We start from the raw sequence: 21,216 nt of genomic DNA, 5'->3' as shown, positions 1-21,216 counted from the left end.
TACCCGAAATTCCTCCTTGCCATTCTCGTTATTACGGTCCTTGAATCATGATATAGAAGCAATTTCAATTGCATTCCATCATGATCTTCATAATCCAGATGAGACTCGAGTCATATGAGCATAAATCAGGTCTTCGACAGGTAGAGACTCAAGCCTAAGAGCTGGATTTTCTCAGATGAGGTATGTCAAAGCCGGCGAGAATACCGACAATAAGGTCCTCCACTGCTGCACTGGCTCTGCATTACGGGTGGGATCGTAGGCCGCAAACGCCTCGTTCCATGCAGCCGTATGATCAACAGTTACCTGCTTCATAGGCGCGCTATACCTCTCGGGCATCAGAGCTTGGAGTGCGGCGGAATAGTCATCTGCCTCTCGGAACAAAGCTTGCATCATGATCGGCACCAGGAAGCTGGCACCAGCCTGGTTCAGCACTGGGGCCTATTTGCAATAGGATATTAGACACTATCCATGTCTGCCAAAGTCATTTGTCAAGGATGCAAACCTTCTGACGATATAGATCCAGCAACTCTATAGAAGCCTGATTCAGGGAGGTGAAATGCTGAACAACCTCGTCGGACTCCTTTGGTGTGAACTTGGTGTCGGTGAGTTTAGCATGCGCCTCTCTCAAGGCATACCAGCAATCATAATTTTTGCGCCCGACAGGAATAGCGGCCAATGAGCCACCTTGGTAGCGATTGATGGCATCTTTGTTTGCCTGGACAGCCTGAGAGACGGCAGAGATACTGCTGAGAACACTGTCTTTCTGGGTTGCCGGTGCAGCAAAGATCACTAGGAAGAGGGACGAGAAAGTGACAAGGGTTCTCAGAAAACGCATAGTTGAGAAGGCCATTGAATAAGCAGGTTGACTGGTCGAGAAAGAGTGCGACGAAGGGTTTTCTGGAGAAGTCAAATAGGTCAAATGTTACAAGCGGCTAAATTCTTGGGTCAAACATTCTTCCTGGCAGAGAATCCTAGGGGGCTCGCTATTGCGCGAGAAGTAGTCTTAGAATTCACTAGTCTGTCAATAAACCGCGAACTGCAGTAAATTGACTTTTGAAAATGCTGTACATACTTCTGCAGAAGACTGATCTAACTAACATCCGGAGCTGTTAGAAGCATCGAGCGCCTGATCAATCGTCTACTCTATGCATTACTTGGGAGTTCGTATTACTGCAAGGGGAAATTTTTTCTTTATGCAAGGGGCTATTACAGTATCCCTGCATGGTGACGGCTGACAATTTCCCGTATGGACCTCCGTGATGGTATTCCTTGATTTTGAAGAAAGATTATGAGAAAATAGCCTCTGAAATAAAGTTTAATAACTCAAATTGGCAGCTTCTTGCTATCTTGCTTATACAAGGGCGGTCAGGGGAGAAACCCGATGGTTCGTTTTTCCTCGCGGTTGAGCTGAAGGTATGTCACTCTTGACCGATAATAAGAGCATTGAGAAGTAAACATATCATTTTCATTGTGGGTCTACGGGATGCAAGCCAAAGCGAGGACCTAATGGAGTTAGGAACTTTTCCGTCTGTCCAGCGATAGTCTGTTGAAAAGTTCAAAAATTGGACAAGTATGTTAGTGCAAAATATTCCCTAAGTAGCATTCTTCCCTCTTTTCAATTGTCATCCTACTCTGCCCGACATCCCAGAGTCAATATAACTCTCGTCACATAGGTTGACCATTGACCGAAATGTCATCGGCTTCAGCCAAGACCACACTTAGCGGCTCAGCAAAGCCGGAGGGCATAGCCAGTCCTACTACAGCAGCTCACACAGCGCCATGGGAGTCGCAGCAAGATGTCAGCGGACTGAACCGTTCCAATGAGGTTCCCTTTCCGGTTGCCATCGTTAGCATGGCGGTGAGGCTCCCTGGAGGGGTGAACACTACGGAGAAGTTCTGGGACATGTTGATCAACAAAAAAGATGGGCACTGCAGGGTTCCAGATACAAGATATGGGGCAGACGCATTCTACGATGCTACCCGACCGGGCACCGTCAAAACCCGCCACGGATATTTCCTACAGGAGGATATTGGTTATATTGACCGATCGTTCTTTTCCATGAGCAAGACTGAAGCAGCAAAGCTGGACCCACAGCAGAGGCTGCTTCTGGAGGTTGTATGGGAATGCATGGAGTCTGGAGGACAGACAAACTGGCGAGGGCAGAGCATTGGTTGCTACGTCGGTGTTTTTGGGGAAGATTGGCTGGAGATGTCTAGCAAAGATACCCAACACATGGACCGATTCCACGTTGTGAGCGCAGGAGACTTTGCGCTTTCGAATCGCGTGTCATACGAGTACGATCTGCAGGGGCCGAGGTGAGCAGACCACATAACATTCCATCGAATAGCCTGGATTCTAAGATAAACCGGTAGTATCACGTATCGAACAGCTTGTTCATCCTCTATGGTCGCCCTGCACGACGCCTGTCAGGCACTGTATAGTGGCGAATGTTCCTCGGCCGTCGTCGCGGGATCAAATCTTATATTGACACCCACTATGACCATGTCCATTTCTGACAACATGATCTTATCCCCTGATGGGGTTTGTAAGACATTTGATGCCTCCGCCGATGGGTATGGTAGAGGCGAAGCGATCAACGCCATCTATGTTAAGCCCCTGGCGGAAGCTTTGCTGCAAGGCGACCCTATCCGTGCTGTCATAAGATCGACCGCTGTGAACTGCGATGGAAGAACACCAAGCATCACAACACCTGGCTCGGAAGCCCAAGAGCGGCTTATTAGACGTGCATACCGAAAGGCTGCCATCGAGAACATCTCCCAGACAGCGTTCTTTGAATGCCATGGGACGGGAACAATTGCTGGCGATACGGCAGAGACATCTGTTGTTGCTAAGGTCTTCCCCGAAGGAATCCATATTGGAGCGGTCAGTTAATCCACATGTTGTTTGATACTCCAATAAGTTTGTTGACGATACTCCAGGTCAAACCAAATGTCGGGCACTCTGAAGGTGCGTCTGGGCTGACCGCCATCATCAAGTCCGCCCTCGCACTCGAGAAGAGGATCATTCCTCCCAATATACATTTCACTAATCCAAACCCCTCCAGTGAGAAAACAATACGGTCCTTAATTTACAAGCAATTGCTAACTCGTTGTACGAAGTTCCATTCCAAGAGGCGCGGCTGAAAGTGCCTCTAGACCCGACCGCATGGCCAGGCGGTCGATGTGAACGAGTCAGCGTGAATTCCTTCGGCATAGGCGGAACAAATGCGCATGTATGTGATCTTCTTGAAAGAATTAAAGGTTTTATTTTGCTTTGCTTACCCGATCAAGGTCATCCTGGAATCTTTTTCGTCGGTGTCTCAGGCTCAAATAGAGCGACCCACCGCCACAACAGACTCTCAACTCTTGGTTCTATCTGCAAAGAACGGAAAGTCTCTACAAATGGCCGTGGAGCATATGAAAGAGTATACCGCCCAAATGTCATGTTCGATGAATGATCTGGCATATACCCTAGGCTCCAGACGGGAGCATCTGGCACATCGAGCATTCGCCATTATTGATCCCGATGGGAAGGTGTCAGATTTTGAAAAGGCGCGTGAGGTGCCATCTGGCATCACATTTGTATTTACTGGCCAAGGTGCACAGTGGGCTGGTATGGGGAAAGAGTTGATGTCCGCATCAACGTGCTTTTTGAGCAGCATCAGGGCCCTAGATCAGGAATTGTCGTTGCTGGCGAAGCCTCCCAGCTGGACCTTGGAAGGTAAAGCCCTTATACAAGCGCAAGGATAATATCGGTTCTAACGTATTGCAATTACAGGGGAGCTTGCAAAAGATGATGAATCAAGTAGGATTCAGCAAGCGGAATTTGCTCAACCTCTCTCGACAGCAGTACAGATCGCACTGGTAGATCTCCTTAAAGAATGGGGTGTTTGTCCGGCGTCAGTGATCGGTCACTCGAGTGGCGAGATTGTGGCTGCATATGCTTCTGGTGCAATGAGTGCAGGTGTGGCAATTGCCGTATCATACTATCGAGGTAAAGCCGTAGGCGAGGCAGCCATAAAGATTGGAGGCATGGCTGCTATTGGTCTTCCGGCTGATAAGGCCAGGAAGTATCTCCTCGGCGATGTTGCTGTGGCGTGCGATAATAGTCCACAAAGTGTGACGCTTTCTGGTACATCAGATGCCCTCGACGAGGTTCTAAAGAAGATTATGGCAGAAGAGCCAGATACTTTATGTAAACGCCTCAAAGTGTCTGTTGCATATCACTCTGGTGAGCCCGCCCTTTGTATCCACTTATGCAATGGATCTAACCTTCATACAGAGAGCATGAAAGAGCCGGGTATTACTTATGAGAACATGATGAAGCCGGTCATATGCCATAAGGAAAACATGATACCGTTCTATTCGACGGTGAGAGAAAGTACCATATCAGATCCGACGGTCTTAGATGCATCATATTGGCGAGAGAATCTGCAATCCACGGTTTTGTTCAATGGTGCCGTTCAGCGATTGATCCGTGAAGCACATCTACCAACCATTTTTGTGGAGATCGGCCCGCACTCAACACTCTCGAGCCCGCTGCGCCAAATCTTACGCCAAAGCGATAGAGACCAAGCGTCAAGGTATATCCCGACTCTCGTTCGCGGTCAGCCACAGTGGAAGGCTCTTCTCACGACTGCTGGACGGCTTCATACTAATGGGGCTACCGTTGACCTGGCCGCGGTTAATGCCACAGATGGTGCTTCTATCGTGACGGATCTTCCGGCCTATCCATGGCTGCACGAGGAAACTTACTTCAGCGAAACGAGGCTGGTTCGGGAATGGAGAAACCCCAAGGAGCCACATCACGAGTTACTAGGACCTCGATCTCTGGAATCTACAGATCTGGAACCTTCGTGGAGAAGGGTTCTCTTTGTCGGACATGTACCCTGGTTATGGGACCACGTGCTAGGGAAGGAACTCATATTCCCATGCGCTGGATACATTGCCATGGCCGGTGAGGCGATTCGACAGACAACTGGAACGGCAGATTACACAATCCGAAACTTGACCATGAAAACGCCACTGGTGCTCAAAGAGTCCGAAGCCACAGAGCTGGTAACAAGTCTCCGTCCAGCCAGGCTCACCACGACAATGGATTCTCCCTGGTTTGAATTCACAATTGCGGCGTACCAGAACGGAACATGGAAAAAGCATTGCACTGGGAAAGTGAGGGCAGGCGCAGTAAAACAGTACGTCCCTCATGATTGTGTTTCATATCCGCGCATGGTTTCTTCCAAGGCATGGTACGAAGCAATCAAAAAACGCGGCCTTAACTTTGGCCCTGAGTTCCGAAGACTGGAGAATATTTCTGCCAATCCATGCAGTCCACAGGCAGGCGCTCGTGTCCAACATAGCCACGAGAATGACTCAAAAGACTCCAGCGTATATGCTCTTCATCCAACCATGATTGATCAGAATCTTCAGATGCTCGGCGTTGCAATGACCCGTGGATTGTCTCGTCATATGACAAAACTTTGTATGCCCGTGGAAATTGAAAGCATCTATATTGCTCCGGGTCGTGGGACGATGTTTATTGATGCATCGTGCAATCCGACTGGTGATTCCATCATCGGCAATGCAAAGATGGTCTCTAACGACAGCGTTGTTCTCTCAATTGAAAGGGGCATGCTTTTCGGAGTCGAAGAGTCAGGTGAAGAAGAGCGAAATGATTCATTGGTTGCTCGAATTGACTGGAAGCCACACGTCGACCTCGTCTCCTTGACTGAAGAGCTTCTACCTAAGATATTGAATAGCCGCGCCTCACATCTCTTGGAGCTTGTCGTTGGATCGATAATCACTGCAACAGCAGATAAGATCCGATCATTGCATCCAAAAGACTCACAAGTTGAGGAATATCAACGCTGGATCTGCTCCCAGGCGGATGCCAGGAAGGCCACTGACAAATGCATGGAGTCACTTTGCGGAGATGATCGGCTTCTTGAGGCCACGAAAGAGCTCGAGAAGGACCGTATTGAACTGGCCTCTCTCTTGAAATTGGCAAATAAGATTTCAATGGTTTCGGACGGCCTGGTGGAGGGGAATGTCAGCCCTGAAGTGGTGGGGAATCCGGGAGAAACTCTGTTTAATTTGTACAAGTCATTGTCATTGACGGCAGGGTACACATACTTCTTTTCTCTCCTTGGTCATTCGAACCCGATGATGCGAGTCCTGACGGTTGGGCTGGGCAATAGATTTGCAGTGACACAAGCTTTATGCGGACTCACATCAAACAATGGTACTCCCATGTATTCGAAGTACACAGTCACCGACCGATCAGAAAACTGCATTTCCTGTGCCAAAGAGGAACTTTCATGGGCTCCCGGAATCGAGTACAGGCTACTTGATATTGCCCGCGACCCTATTGAGCAGGGCTTCGAGGCTGAGAGCTATGATCTTGTCGTTGCTTCAGATGCATTTGATGCCGACATGCCACTGTCCCCCTCCCTGAAAAACATTTTTACCTTGCTTGCCCCAGGAGGTCGACTATTCTACCAGGGAGTGTTTTCTACCATCCCTTTGGTCACATATGTGATGGGAATCTTCCCCGAATGGTGGGCTCAACAAAATCTGTCCTGCAGCAAGCCATCCATCTCCCCCGAGCAATGGAAGAATGAACTCAAAGAGAACGGTTTCAACGAGTCTGACACGTTGGCACTCAACGATTCATCAATGTACCACGTGGGCACAACGATCGCTTCGCGGCCATGTCCTCCGGTCATAAGCAATTCAAAGGAAATCGCGATTCTATATCTGTCGACGATCCCGGACTGGGCCCAGTCCTTGGCACGAAACCTAGAGAGGAAGGGACAACTTATAACGTGGGTTGCCTTTGGGGAGGTTCCACCTCCAGAGATAGATGTAATTTCAGTCATGGACTTGGAAGGTCCGTTCTTCGATGACATCTCGCCCGTGCGATTTTCTCAGTTCCAGCAATTCGTCAGTCAGATCAAGAACTCCCGCGTTTTATGGATCACGGGGAGCTCTCAAATGTCGTGCAATGATTCTCGTTTGGGCCTTGTGTTGGGAGTTGCCCGAACAATCAGACAGGAAGTGACGCCTGAATTTTATACTCTCGAGATTGATGATTTTGACGATACATCCGCTGCAGTTCGGGTATTGGAGCATATAAACCGACAGCGAGACTGCTCATTACTGGACCCAGACCGTGAATTTGCACTCGAGCAAGGAATACTACACGTCAGCAGGGCTCACTGGATCAGTGCTCGTCAGGAGCTTTCCACAGCAAGACCTGCCGGCTGCAAAAGCAAATTCCTAGACATTGGATCTTATGGACTACTGAACACACTTGGATGGTCGGAACGCGAGCCCTGTGGGATGCAAAATCATGAAGTCGAAATCGACATGAAATACATTGGACTGAATTTTCGGGTAAGAAAATTAGTTCGAAAGACGCTTATAATGAGAAACCTGTCAGCTAATTTGCAATTGCCAGGACATGATGGTCGCTCTCGGCGTGGTGGGAGATAGAAGTGAGTTCGGCGTTGAAGGGAGCGGTGTTGTCAGTCGAGTAGGCTCATTAGTGACGCATGTGAGCGTTGGCGATGCGGTGGTTGTTGTTGGCGATGGACTCCTGTGCACGCGCAAGATTGTTGCTGGGGAGCGCTGTTTCCATCTCCCCGACGGTATCAGCTTGGAAGATGCGGCCACGGTTGCTTGTGTGTATGGCACGGTTATACTGTCACTGATTCACATCGGCAGGCTCCAGAAAGGCCAGTCTGTTTTGATACACTGTGGATGCGGTGGTGTTGGACTGGCAGCTATTCAAGTTTGCCAAATGTTAGGGGCCGAGGTACAATAATCCTTTACAGATTTCTTTACCCAATTTCAGTGGCTAACAAATACAGATTTTCACTACTGTTGGAAACGAAGAAAAGATTAGGCATCTCATGGACACGTTTGGTATTCCTCGAAATCGCATTTTCAGCTCCCGAGATCCGTCTTTCTTAGATGGAGTGATGAAGCAAACTGGGAATCGCGGAGTAGACATTGTTCTCAACTCTCTTTCTGGCGAGCTTCTGCATCGTTCCTGGAGATGTGTTGCTAAGTTTGGAAAGATGATTGAATTAGGGAAGCGTGACCTGCTGGGACATGGCCAGTTGGACATGGATGTCTTTGCAGGAAACAGGTCTTTCATAGGGGTCGATGCAAAGCAGATCATAGACGAGGACATTGGCCAGTTCCAAAGGTAAGTTACCCGTTTTACACAACTCCGTTCCAGCAGATTGATTGATTCGGAATTCAGTATGATGCAAGAGTGCATGGAATTTCTCAAGCAAGGAAAAATCAAGTCCATTCGACCGCTTACTGTTTTCGATGCTGAGGACATCAGCCAAGCTTTCCGTTTCATGCAGACCGGGAAACATATGGGCAAGATCGTTGTGAAGATGCCTGATAGTTCCTCGGAGTTACAAGTTTGCGCTAGTTCAACATTCATATCCCTCCCCTCCGATGCCTCTATTGTGATCGTTGGGGGTCTTGGTGGCTTGGGCCGCTCTGTGGCAACCTGGCTAGTAGAGAAGGGAGCTCGAGATTTGGTATTCCTCAGCCGATCAGCAGGGACCTCCCCTGAATCTCAATCGTTCCTGGAAGAACTTCGCAGTCAAAATTGTTCAGTGACTGCGATCGCTGGAGATGTGGCAAAGATGGAGGATGTAAAACGCGCAGTTACAGCTTGCAAGAGGCGTATTGCTGGGGTTATTCACATGCCTATGATTTTAAAGGTGAGCAAAAATACCTTCACAAGATGCAGAACCAACTAACTGTGTCTGGGGTGAACAGGACCAGTTATTATCGGAAATGACACATGATGAGTGGTGCTCGGTGTTGGCTTCAAAGGTCCAGGGAACGTGGAATTTGCACAATGCCTTCATTGAGCACAGACTGGAGTTCTTTGTGTGTTTTGGCTCGTTAGCTGGTCTCTGCGGGAATGCCGGTCAAACGAACTATGCGGCCGCGAATGCGTTCTTGGACGCTTTTGTCGAGTATCGCTTAGGACGCGGACTTGTAGCAAGTGTCATTGACCTTGGCCTAATGAATGATGCTGGCTTTGCCTACGAAAATGCGCCCAAGCTCATCCAACGTGCCAAGTCGGCCTCTATGCAAACCGTTGAAGAGCACGAGCTCGTCCAGGCTCTGGAGTTGTCAATTTGTCGCCCAGGTCAGATAGCACTAGGCCTCGGAACTACGAAGCCCCTCGCTAGTTCTGGTGTCGTGCCACCCTGGACTCGAGACGCACGCTATAGCCTCTGGTCAAATATTGTTTCCGCCACTGAGCCAGCCGCATCTGCATTAGATGGAGACCTAAAGGAGCTGATGGAGTCCATCAAAAGTAATCCTCATACACTGGATGACCTTGCTACCAAAGAGAGAATCACCAAAGTTCTCGGATTCGAAATTGGAGCTCATCTAGCAAACATCGATGACATGGACGAGAATGATATCAACAACATGGTGATTGAGTCCTTGGCTATGATCGAGATCAGGAGCTGGTACCGACGCCATCTCGGCTTGGAGTTGCCACTGGTTGAGATTTCAAATGCGCAAACAATAGGAGGCCTTGGGAATGTGACGGTGCAGATGCTACGGGCCAAGTACCAAACAACTGCCAACACGGAAAGTTCCGCGGCAGAGTCCACCCGCGCCCCAAATGAGGAAGATATTCAGTATCTTCAAGATGCGACACTGGGTCGAAGTATCAAACCTATCTCAGAGCCAATATCCGAGTGGTATGCTAAATCTGAAGGGCATGTACTGTTAATAGGTGCCACTGGATTTGTTGGCACATTCATGTTATCAATGTTGATAGCAATGCCCGAGTTACAGACTGTCACTTGCCTGGTTCGCGCTGACTGTACAGCAACGGCGATGAAACGGCTTGAAGCAGGATTTGCCAAGTTCCGCATTCCAATGAGATCAATGGACAAGCTTCGAGCTGTTACAGGAGATATTGCTCGCAAAGACCTCGGCCTGGAAGCCACTGAGTTCTCTCGTCTATCCAGTGAATGCAGTGCCATTTTCCATCTGGGCGCCGTTGTTAACTACACACTACCATACTCTGCACATCGTGGCACCAATGTTCTAGGCCTCATCAATGTTCTCAACTTTGCCAATACCCATCGCCTTAAATCTGTTCATTACTTCTCGGGCATGGCAGCATATGGTCCATCCGGATTCCTCAGCAGCCCCACATACGTGCCTGAGAATTCGAGGCCAGTAGCCGGCTCTGGGCCTCTGCAACACCATACCGGCTACTCGCTTAGCAAATATGTTGGAGAATGCATCGCGTGGGATGCCATATCGAATGGATTCCCTCTCGCGATCCATCGGGCTGGTTTCGTTCTTGGACACAGCGTAACAGGGATCGGAAATGCAGATGATGCTGTCAATCGCCTCATGTCGACGTGCATCAGTCTGGGCGCATATCCAATCCCCCCTGCTCAACGAAACTGTTTTGTTCCTGTTGACTTCGTGTGCTCGGCTGCTTTGCATATATCTCTGTCCAACGATAATCTTGGTCAAGCGTATAACCTGATCCATCCCGACCAAGATCAAAATGTCGACCTATCAGCAACATTCAACATGCTCAGTCAACTGACCTCGCCGCCACTCCGTGCTGTCGAGGTCTCCGAATGGGCAGAGCTGATGTCAAGGGCAGCGGGTCATCGTCTAAGTGACATTGCCCCCATCATTGCCGAGAAATTGACTGAAGGATCGGTTTGGTGGAACAATGAACAGGACGCAATGGTGATTCATGGCACCGAAAACCTTACCAGAGCCTTGGCAGATCGACCAGACATTCTGAGTTGCAAGACCATGTTTGAACTAATGGAGATATACTTCACTCAGTGGCGCCAAGTCTCAGAATTTGGTATTTTGATGCACGAGCACTGAATTGTACCGTATTTTGCAGCAAGTGTCAATACGTCAATATGAGATTCAATCTTCACAAGACAGGCAATAAGATATAGAATGAAAAAAATACAGTACACCGCCTCTATGCCCTGTTAAGTCCTCTCATCTACGCACTTACTAAGTGCCGAGCACTGCATAAGTATAATTATGAATCAGGGTTGGATGTCTTACATACACGAGTTGATGCTGCGTTGTTGTGGTAGCCAGCAATCCTCAGGTTAAGCTAATTTCAGGCTATCTAGTTAACCTTGTACTTACTGAATGGAGTGCGAGGGAGTCGAAAAGATGCAAAGAATGCCTCCTGGCCAGGATCATCCAATTGCCAAGGGAGTATCAAGAGAAGCCAAGTTACCGACGTTATCACTTCGATGATCCAAAGAAGAAATGGGCTCGCTGTTGGAGCCTTTTTTCCTTGAGACACAATCCACTGGGCATTTGCTTTCTGGTATATCGTTGCCACTGGCTGGAAGCAGTAGGCGGCAAATACTTTTGTCGCAGGTATACCGCGCCGGGACGATGTAAATGATGCCATGCCATGTGAAGCAGCAGTTATTGCAAACACCAGCCAGATATGGGCTTTGCTAGAAGTGCCTGATGGCATCAGCCACTGAGAGACGGACCACATGGGGCGCCGAAGTATATCATGCCACCAATTGGCCCAAAAGTCTATGATAACTAGTTTAGCTTAAGTCTCTTTGCTCCTATGCAATATACTCACCTTTCAGGTTGGGCGAGGACAGTCTCAAGCCCCCAAATAAAGTCGGATGCGTCCATGTCTCTCCCGCAATATCATGTGAGATACCTGAAATGACACCAACGATAATAAGAGAGAAAAATGCGTGAGACCCATCCAGGAAGAATTGAGCGCTGATAATACGTGCAACGCGCCCCAGCCAATTGTATAATTCTTGGCACATAGCCAGTGTAACGTGCGACCCAAGGCTTTCTGAGAAACCTTTAATCATCCGCGTTGCAAGCAGGTCATTTTTGTGAGGGAATACCGCCAGATAAATATCAAACCAAAGATATGCAATTAGAATGCGCCGTGCCTGAGTCGAAATGAAGGACCGACGACTGGGCTTCCAGTCGCTGACCCGTTTCCATGAAGTGGGAGCGCCACCCTCACCCATTATAAAACTCGCAGGCGGAAGATGGCTTACGGGGCCATGACTCCAACCAATGGCCCGCGGATTTGCAAGCAAGTCGATGATACAAAAAATGCGACGAACGTCATTGGGCGGGGGAAAGGACTCCCAGCAATAAAGAGGGCCAACCTTTCTCAGACGTCGCATAGACAGTGGGTTGGAGACGATAAGAAGTTCTATTGCTCGCACAGGATGATAGACTGACATGAATCCGGTCATATAGTTGAAAAGTGGACCTGCGGTGGGGTGCTGAACAGAATAGCAGGAGTAGAGAACGCTGAGCCCGCAACAGCCATACCGCAAGCGATTAGACTTCGCAAGATGCTCGTAAAACAATAGGCCCAGTCCATAGATGCCAAAGGGCACGCCCATCCAAAGCACAGATAAGATAATGGTAAGGTACTCTGATGCCATTGGAGCTGTCTGGGGCTACGTTAACAGATTAAATGGACTGTGAAACGAAGCCTCAAAAGATCATCGAAACATGGGAGAGGTTCCAAAGGGGTGCTTTCCGCTTCTTCGCCGCCTCTGAAAATTATGCCACTATCTGACCAGTGATCGGCATGTTAAATTTCCTGTATACGTCAACGAATTGGTAAAAAACCTTGCATTGTGCATCGAGTGACAATTGAACATTCCATTCCCCGTGGACAGGTCATATGAACGCTCGGAATTGCTTTTGGGACTAGGATGTGATCACTCACCCCTTGCATAAATGTCAAAATTTGGATAAGTAACTTTGACCGACAACTACCTTCCTGAAGACAGTAGTTTCGAGAATGAGAACGTTATATGCATCGTCCTAGAAAAGAATCAAACGTCTGTTTCTTTCAAGGCAAAACGACACCTAGTGCAGACGGAAACTTCAACATTTAAGTGCACGCTGTCAGCATGAGCTCTACTACCATTCACCAGCCTGGAGAAGATGGATGCCCTGCCATCGCCATAGTTGGCATGGCAATGCGATTGCCGGGAGGTGTGCGATCCGCTGCGGATTTCTGGCAATTGCTAAGTGAAGGCCGTGATGGAAATTGCGTCGTCCCGGACTCGCGGTATAGCGAGGAGGGGTTCTACTCGGATTCTGGCGCGCATTCGGTCAGAATGCGACACGGGTACTACCTTCAAGAAGATCTGGAAACATTAGACACCTCCTTTTTTGACATGGATGGACTACAGCCCTCTCGGATGGATCCACAGCAAAAGATGCTCCTTCAGGTGGTATGGGACTGTCTCGAAAACGCTGGACAGGTGAACTGGCACGGAAAACCTATTGGCTGCTTTGTCGGTACGTATGGAGGAGATTGGGAAGAGATAGAAGTCAGGGATTCTCAAAATGCGCACAATTTTCATATGATTGGGCATGGAAAGTTTTCACTCGCAAATGTGATTTCCTATGAGTTTCATTTCAATGGCCCCAGGTAAGAACGGCGCAATAAGAGCACAAACTCTTTGTGTACTAAAGAAGCTATAGTATGACCATCGAGACTGGTTGTTCCTCTTCCCTGGTTGCTCTGAATCAAGCCTGTCAGTCTCTTATTCTGGGAGACTGCTCTGCTGCTATTGTGGCTGGATCCAATCTGATCTTCACGCCCACTGTTGAAATTCATGGCTCGGGCCTTAGCGTTCACTCCCCATCCGGAATATCCAAGTGCTTTGATGCCTCCGCAGATGGGTATGGTAGGGGCGAGGCTGTTAACGCAGTTTTTATCAAGCGGTTGGATGACGCTATGCAGGACGGTGACCATATTCGAGCTATTATTCGATCTTCTATGGTTAACTGCGATGGTCGAAGCCCTGGAATCACCACACCGTCTGCCGAGGCACAGGAAAGGTTGATACGAGAAACATATAGGAGAGCATTAATCGGCGATCTCTCGCAGACTGCCTTCGTTGAATGTCATGGCACCGGTACCCTAGCAGGTGATCCAATTGAATGCTCTGCGATAGCCAAGACATTCCTTAAGGAAATATATATTGGCTCGGTTTGTCCTTGTCCTTCATTATTGAATATGGAATACTACCGAAAAGGCGCTGACTGCTTCGCGACCAGGTCAAAGCCAATGTTGGTCATTCCGAAGGAGCATCTGGACTTACGAGCCTCATCAAAGCGGTCCTCTCTTTGGAAAACAGGCTGATACCGCCCAACATCCACTTCCATCAACCCAATCCACGAAGTGCGTGCTGTCTCATCTCCACAATTGCGAATCACTAATAGGAATTCTAGTTCCCTGGGACAATGGACGTCTTCGTGTTCCCAAAAAGCTGAGTGCGTGGCCTAAAAATCGAAAGGAGAGAATCAGCGTCAGTAATTTCGGTATCGGGGGCTCAAATGCACATGTGAGAAAGTCTGGACCAAACACGAGTTATCGACGGATCGCTGACGAAATTTCAGGTAATCCTTGACTCATTCTCATCTTCCATGCCCACCGCTTCGGCTGAAGATGACGTGAAAGAATTAAAGCCCCTGCTGCTAGTTGTTTCTGCAAAGAGCCAGGAGGCCCTATTGCGCCGAGAGCAGAGTCTGCTGAAGTACATGAGCCTGCACCCGAGTCGTCTGGTGGATCTTGCACATACCCTTGGCTCCCGTCGTGAACATCTTTCGCATAGAGGCTTCTTGATCAATACGGACGGTATAACTCCGGATATGGGAGCCATCAAGCATTCCATTGCCGGTCGGCCTCCGAACTTGACTTACGTGTTTACGGGCCAGGGCGCCCAGTGGGCCGGCATGGGCAGAGAATTAATGGAATCGCTCAAAAGCTTCCGTGATGATATAAAGTCATTGGATACTGCCTTGCAAAAACTGGAAAGGCCCCCCTCGTGGAGTTTAGAAGGTAAACATGTCATGATGCACCGTCGTTCTAATTTTGAACAATGGCTTACCAAATATCATAATAGTCGCACTTGCAAATGCAGATGTTGATCAGATCAACACGCCTCAGCTCTCTCAGACTCTGTCTTGTGCACTGCAGATCGCATTAGTAAATCTTCTTGCTAAATGGGGAGTTGCACCCGCCGCAGTTATCGGTCATTCTAGTGGCGAGATCGCAGCTTCATATGCCGCGGGAGCAATAACAGCAGAGTCTGCAATTGCCCTGGGCTACTATCGTGGTCTGCTAGTAGACGAACTGGGCAAAGCAGGATCAATGGCCGCCATCGGCCTTGGCCGAGAGCAAGTGGCATCGTATCTACGAGACGGTGTTGTCATAGCGTGCGAAAACAGTCCTAATAGCGTCACTCTATCTGGAGAGCCACGTCAAGTCGAGGAGGTGATGAACAAGATCAAATTGGATCACCCAAATGTACTATGCAGAATGCTTCGCGTGAATAGATCGTATCATTCAGGTATTTTCATTCCCTTTACTTGCTAAAGATCGAGGAAATGAAGGCCCAACAAGCTAACCAAAGGATAGGTTCGATGACCGCCGTTGGCAAAGTGTATGAAACCAGCATTCGATCCTACATTAAGAGCCAGGCAACGATGATCCCAATGTATTCTAGCGTTACGGGACAAATAATTGTGGACCCGAAGCAGTTCAATGCCAATTATTGGGTCCAGAATCTTGTATCGCCTGTGCTTTTCTGGGGCGCCGCCGAGTCCATTATGCAGGAGCATGCGAGGCCGTTTTTCTTGGAAATCGGTCCACATTCTGCTCTTGCGGGTCCTCTTCGTGAAATCTTCAAATCCGTGGGTGATGTGAAAAAAGAAATGTCGTACGCTTCCTGCCTCATCCGCGGGCAATGCCAGGAAACATCCCTTTTGGTGGCAGCTGGGGAGCTATTCCTTGGGGGGATTCGGCTGAACTTTGAGGCGATCAATGGCCACGGGAAGGTCCTCACCGACCTTGACCCTTACCCCTGGCAAAGTGGAGAGGTTGAATGGTCTGAGAGCCGAATAACACGAGAATGGAGATTCCGCAAGCACGCCCACCACGAGCTCTTGGGTTCTCGGGTCGTCGAATCGACGCAGCTTGAGCCTTCGTGGAGGAATATGCTCCACATCGACGACGTGCCCTGGATTTGGGACCATCGTATCCGGGGGTCGACGGTGTTCCCTTGCGCCGGATATATCGTTATGGCTGGTGAAGCAATGCGGCAGATCACTGGGTGTGATAAATATCGCTTGCGGAATCTTCGCATGAGTAAAGCATTGACGCTCGACGATCGCGACCGAACAGAAATTTTATCCAATTTCCGACCGGCTCGACCGACGGAGGAGTCTGGCTCAGGGTGGTATGAATTTTCCATCTCAAGCTTTAGGAGGGGTTCATGGGCGAAACATTGTACAGGACTAGCGCGAAACGAAACAACCTCACCGGCTGCACGAGATATAAGAGGTCTGCCAAGATCTGTAACTTCTCATTCTTGGTATGAAAACCTGAAGCAGCGAGGGCTGGAATACGGGCCACGGTTCCGATTGCTCCAACATATATCTGCCCATCCAACACAACTATCAGCCACCGCCAACTTGGAGAGAGATGAATCTTTTGGTACCGTTGATGCTCCTACCATCGATCAATGCCTGCAGCTTGTAGCAGTTGCCATGTCCAATGGTCTGTCTCGGAAATGCAGCGCAGTAGGAATGCCTGTGTATATTCAGGAGGTCTTCGTTGGCAAGACAGGGCCAGACGTGTTTCTTGAAGCAACCGCAGAGGGGACGACTCTCGGGGGGACCTCTGGATCGGCAACTGCACAGTGGGGAGCCGAAGTGGGAGCAAAGCTTGATGGTGTCGAGTTTATGGGCTTCGATGAAGGTTCTCCGGAAGACGGCGACCAGAAACTCTGCTCAAACCTTGTGTGGGCCCCAGACGTGGATCTGGTTCCAGCAGGGTACTTGCTCTCGCCCTCAAAACCTGCCATGTCTATCATTAATGAGGCGTATGCTCCAAGACAACAGTTCTTTGACATGTGCATCATTGAAACTGCTCGACGAATTGCTGATTTGGAACCAGTCTCCGAGCACCTTCGCAAGTATCAAAATTGGATAACCACAAGTTCAGCTGCGATCCACAAAAATCTCCGTTCTGGCGTTCCAGCTAAGGACAGGGAGTTCTTGGGAGTGCCTAGAGAAAAGTGGGCCAAAATCCTGACAGGTCTAAAGCGGCAGATCGATGAAACGATACCACTCACTAGACATTTCGCAGGACTTTCGCTCGTTATTTTGGAAAACTGCACCGACATCCTACAGGGGAGATGCCAGCCACTGGGTCTACTAATGGAAAACGACGGTTTATCCCAGCTGTACGGCACTGGCGATAGCAGAAATTATGAGGAGTTTTTGAAGCTCCTAGGGCACTCTCAACCCAATCTTCAGATCATCGAGATTGGAGCGGGCACTGGGGCAACGACAGCAAGGGCCCTACAATGCCTCCATACTGAAGGAAAGGTTCGTCAGTATTCGCGCTACATGTTTACTGATATTTCTTCGGCCTTTTTCCAGCCAGCAATGGAAAGGTTCAAAGAACACGAAGCCATCGAATTTGCGGTTTTAGATATTAGTCACCCTCCGGCGGACCAGGAAATTGAGCCCGCAAGCTTTGACCTAGTTATTGCGTCGAATGTACGTTCGTTGTGGGTATTTACCGTGTCGCAACATACTCAACTCGATCACAGGTGCTCCATGCTACAGGCAGTATACAAGAGACCTTGATAAATGTCAAATCCCTTCTGAAGCCCGGTGGGCGGGTCCTGATCGAAGAAATTTGCTCTGGTGAGTTACGAACGATGGAAGAGAAATTCGCAAGCGAGGACTAACACACACAAAGAGGCCCAACCAATCGACTTCATCATGGTAGGTCATTCTTACGCGCAAGCTTATGTGATACAACGTAATATTAATGACTACAGGGTGTGCTCCCCGGTTGGTGGATAGGGGGGAAAGACAACCGTGTCGACGCCCCATATATTTCGGTAGATCGTTGGCATAGCGAGCTACGAGAAGCCGGCTTTGAAAATATTCAATCGGCCCCGGGTGAAGCAGAGATCTACATGACCTCAATACTAGCATCTCTCCCCCCACTACTGCAGAGTGAAAAGTGCACAGTGAACATACTCTACAATTCGCAGAGACATCCATGGGCAATCCAAGTTGCTAAAAGGATAGAGGCTCTCGGGTTCCCCGTCCGTTGGTGTACCATTTCAGATCCACCGCCTGCCAACCAAGACGTCATTTCCTTCCTCGATACTGAGGAGCCGTTCTTGTATTCTTTGACCGATGCCCAACTTACCCAGCTTCAACGGTATCTTTCGTCTTGTATCTCCACTCGTGTTCTATGGATGACTCGCAGCTCCCAGATGTGTTCTCCAAATCCCCGTTATGGGTTGACACTGGGTTTCGCACGGACAATGCGCACGGAATACGAAATGGACTTTGATACGGTGGAGCTGGAAGAGCTTGACCAGGTCTCAGAACAAGCTGTTGTTGAAATTTACCAAAGGTTCCATCAACAGAGATTCCAAAAGGGTGAAACTGTGGACCATGAGTATGCCATCCTAGATGGAGTGGTTCACATTCCTAGATACCACTGGAGCAATCTGTCTGAAAACTTACTTGGGGACCCTTCTCCAGCAAGCCCCAAAACCCTCACAGTCGAGCAGCCGGGAAGTCTGGACTCCCTCAAGTGGATTGAGAATGATTTGCCCACATTGGGTAGGGACGAGGTCGAGATCGACGTGAAATTCGTGGGCCTCAACTTCCGGGTAAGGCATTTGTTCACCTCTAATTCCGGTGTCTGGAGGTTGACCGTATAAACAGGACCTGATGGTGGGTCTCGGAATGTTGCAAGGCAAGAACGATATTGGATTAGAGGGAAGCGGAGTGGTCCGACGTGTAGGAAGCGATGTTGCACATCTCCACGAGGGAAGTCTAGTGGTATTTCTCGCCTCGCCAGCTTTTAGTACCCGCATCGTCGTTCCAGGGGCTCTGGTTGTTACGATACCTGCTGAGCTTCCCTTGGATCAAGCAGCCACAATTGGATGTGCATACACTACCGCAGTGTACTGTCTGCTGAGCGTGGGACGACTGCAAAAAGGTCAGGTATGAGCTTTCCGATGACAATTGAGATCATTCATAGAGAGTAACTAATTTCATAACAGTCGGTGTTGATTCACTCTGCTGCGGGCGGAGTAGGGATCGCATCTATCATGATCTGTCAGATGCTCGGCTTACAGGTGAGTTCAAATAGGAGTGAAGAACTGCACTGCCTCCTATTATTCTGACAACGTTTGCAATATTTCTAACCTTAACAGGTCTTTGCGACGGTCGGTAATCAAGAAAAGGCAAAGTATCTCACCGAAACCTTTGGAATTCGGAAAGAGCACATTTTCGATTCTCGGAGTACCTCCTTCGCGCCGAATCTGCTGAAAAGAACCCAGGGCCGAGGCGTCGATCTAGTCCTCAATTCTCTAGCAGGAGACCTCTTGCTAGCATCATGGGATTGTGTAGCTGAAGGAGGCATGATGGTGGAAATTGGTAAACGCGACTTGATGGGTCATGCTATGTTACCCATGGATCGGTTCCTTGCCAATAGATCCTTTGTTGGGGTGGATATTCTTTCCCTTGCCAAATCACGACCCCAAGTCGTGCTAGAGTGGGTTGATACATTAGGCTTCCAGGAAATCAGATATTAACATGAGTGGACAGGTGTTTGAATCAAGTCTCTACGCTCTTAGCCAAGAAATTGATCGCGCCTATTCAGCCGATGCATACCTTCGCAGCTGGTAAAATCACCGAGGCATTCAAGTATATGCAGGAAGGGAAACATACGGGAAAAATTATCGTTGAAATGCCAGACGACACTAGAAAGCTACCCATATCCAAAGCCCCATCACGCATCTCCTTCTGCAATGATGGCGCCTATCTCCTTGTGGGTGGTCTAGGTGGGTTAGGTCGTGCAGTGGCGCAATGGATGGTTGAAAATGGTGCCAGACACCTGGTCTTCCTTTCACGGACTGCAGGGACCAGTGACAATGACGCCAATTTCGTCCACGACCTGGAACTCCAAGGGTGTTACCCCCTCTTGATCCCGGGTGACGTGGCCAAACTGGCGGATGTCAAAAGAGCAGTTGCTGCCAGCTGCAAGCCGATGAAGGGAGTCATCCACATGGCAATGCTAATGAAGGTAAGTTACTATCTCTCACAGCCAGACATATCAGAGCGTGAGGCTCATCTATCGTGATATTCAGGACTCTCCCTTCTTTAGCATGACCCATGAGCAGTGGACAGAAGCACTGCGCCCCAAAGTCGAGGGAGCGTGGAACCTACACGACGCCTTGCAGTCTGCTGATCTCGACTTCTTCGTCATGTTCAGCTCCGTCGCAGCAGCGGCAGGCTCTGCTGGACAAGCAAACTATACAGCGGGCAATACCTTCCTCGGTGCCTTCGCGAGATATCGCCAGTCCTTGGGACTGGAGGCCTCCGTCCTCGATGTTGGTTGGATCACCGATGTTGGCTATGTTAGCCAGCGTCCCGAGCTCTTGGACGTTATGCAGTCCAAAAGCTTCATTCCACTACGAGAAACTCATCTTCTAGGAGCCATGCAACTGCTCTTGTCCCCGCCCAAGTTGGTCGATGGGGTGGCATCCAAGTTCCGTGACGAGAATCATTTGTCGATCGGACTGGGTCTCCTGTGGGTACAGGCTTCCGGTGATGTACGATGCAAAGATGCCCGTTACCGCCACGACCCAGCAGTAGGAGTCACTCGCCTCGAACCTCGCTCATCAGAAGAGAGCACTATCAAAGGTCTTCTTCATGCCGTGGAAGAGAATCCCGAAATCTTGAAACTTGCTCCTACTGTCGAACTTCTTACTAAGAAAATGGCGCTTTTAATGGGGCCATATTCGGCCGCGGTCAAGAACGAAGATTGGGCGGCCATGGCTGAGATCTCGGTTGACTCGCTAGTAGCTGTGGAGGCTCGAGCGTGGTTGAAGCGCAACCTAGGGGTTGAGCTTGGCCTTGTCGACATCGCGACTGCGGGCACTGTTCACGGCGTCGTCTCTCTAACAATGGCTGCGCTGAGCCTGAAATACTCCGTGAAACGTTAGCCTTCCAATGCAAGTATCAAGGATAGAAATTTAGTGTCATATATTGTTCTCCAGCCCGCCCATGTAATGATACGTCTAATCGAGATCTGCAAAG

General features: G+C 49.2%; 3 protein-coding genes across 3 annotated transcripts; 2 read left to right on the top strand and 1 right to left on the bottom strand.

The window, feature by feature from the left end:
- Positions 1-171: 171 nt before the first annotated feature.
- PENARI_c024G10514 (mannoprotein) lies at positions 172-835 on the bottom strand (the record flags this gene model as incomplete). Its single annotated transcript, XM_022635734.1, has 2 exons — positions 172-438; positions 503-835. 2 exons carry the CDS (start codon positions 833-835, stop codon positions 172-174), a joined length of 600 nt encoding a protein of 199 aa, XP_022484458.1.
- Positions 836-1,690: 855 nt separating this feature from the next.
- Positions 1,691-10,914, top strand: PENARI_c024G03378 (uncharacterized protein; the record flags this gene model as incomplete). Its single annotated transcript, XM_022635660.1, has 11 exons — positions 1,691-2,316; positions 2,374-2,884; positions 2,941-3,064; positions 3,121-3,233; positions 3,292-3,721; positions 3,779-4,231; positions 4,283-7,392; positions 7,457-7,813; positions 7,869-8,209; positions 8,267-8,744; positions 8,803-10,914. The coding sequence occupies 11 exons, from the start codon at positions 1,691-1,693 to the stop codon at positions 10,912-10,914; spliced, it is 8,655 nt and encodes a 2,884-aa protein (XP_022484481.1).
- A 2,057-nt stretch (positions 10,915-12,971) lies between these two features.
- Positions 12,972-21,122, top strand: PENARI_c024G09140 (type I polyketide synthase; the record flags this gene model as incomplete). Its single annotated transcript, XM_022635718.1, has 17 exons — positions 12,972-13,369; positions 13,552-14,062; positions 14,131-14,254; positions 14,305-14,417; positions 14,473-14,914; positions 14,979-15,425; positions 15,494-16,313; positions 16,370-16,431; positions 16,538-17,640; positions 17,694-17,790; positions 17,846-17,871; positions 17,928-18,779; positions 18,835-19,116; positions 19,176-19,250; positions 19,329-19,669; positions 19,723-20,200; positions 20,265-21,122. 17 exons carry the CDS (start codon positions 12,972-12,974, stop codon positions 21,120-21,122), a joined length of 7,029 nt encoding a protein of 2,342 aa, XP_022484447.1.
- Positions 21,123-21,216: the final 94 nt, after the last annotated feature.

Source organism: Penicillium arizonense (genome assembly GCF_001773325.1).
Source record: "Penicillium arizonense strain CBS 141311 chromosome Unknown PENARI_contig024, whole genome shotgun sequence".
Lineage (NCBI taxonomy): Eukaryota > Fungi > Ascomycota > Eurotiomycetes > Eurotiales > Aspergillaceae > Penicillium > Penicillium arizonense.
Note: the sequence above shows the minus strand (reverse complement) of the source record. Positions and strands in the feature narration are given on the sequence as shown.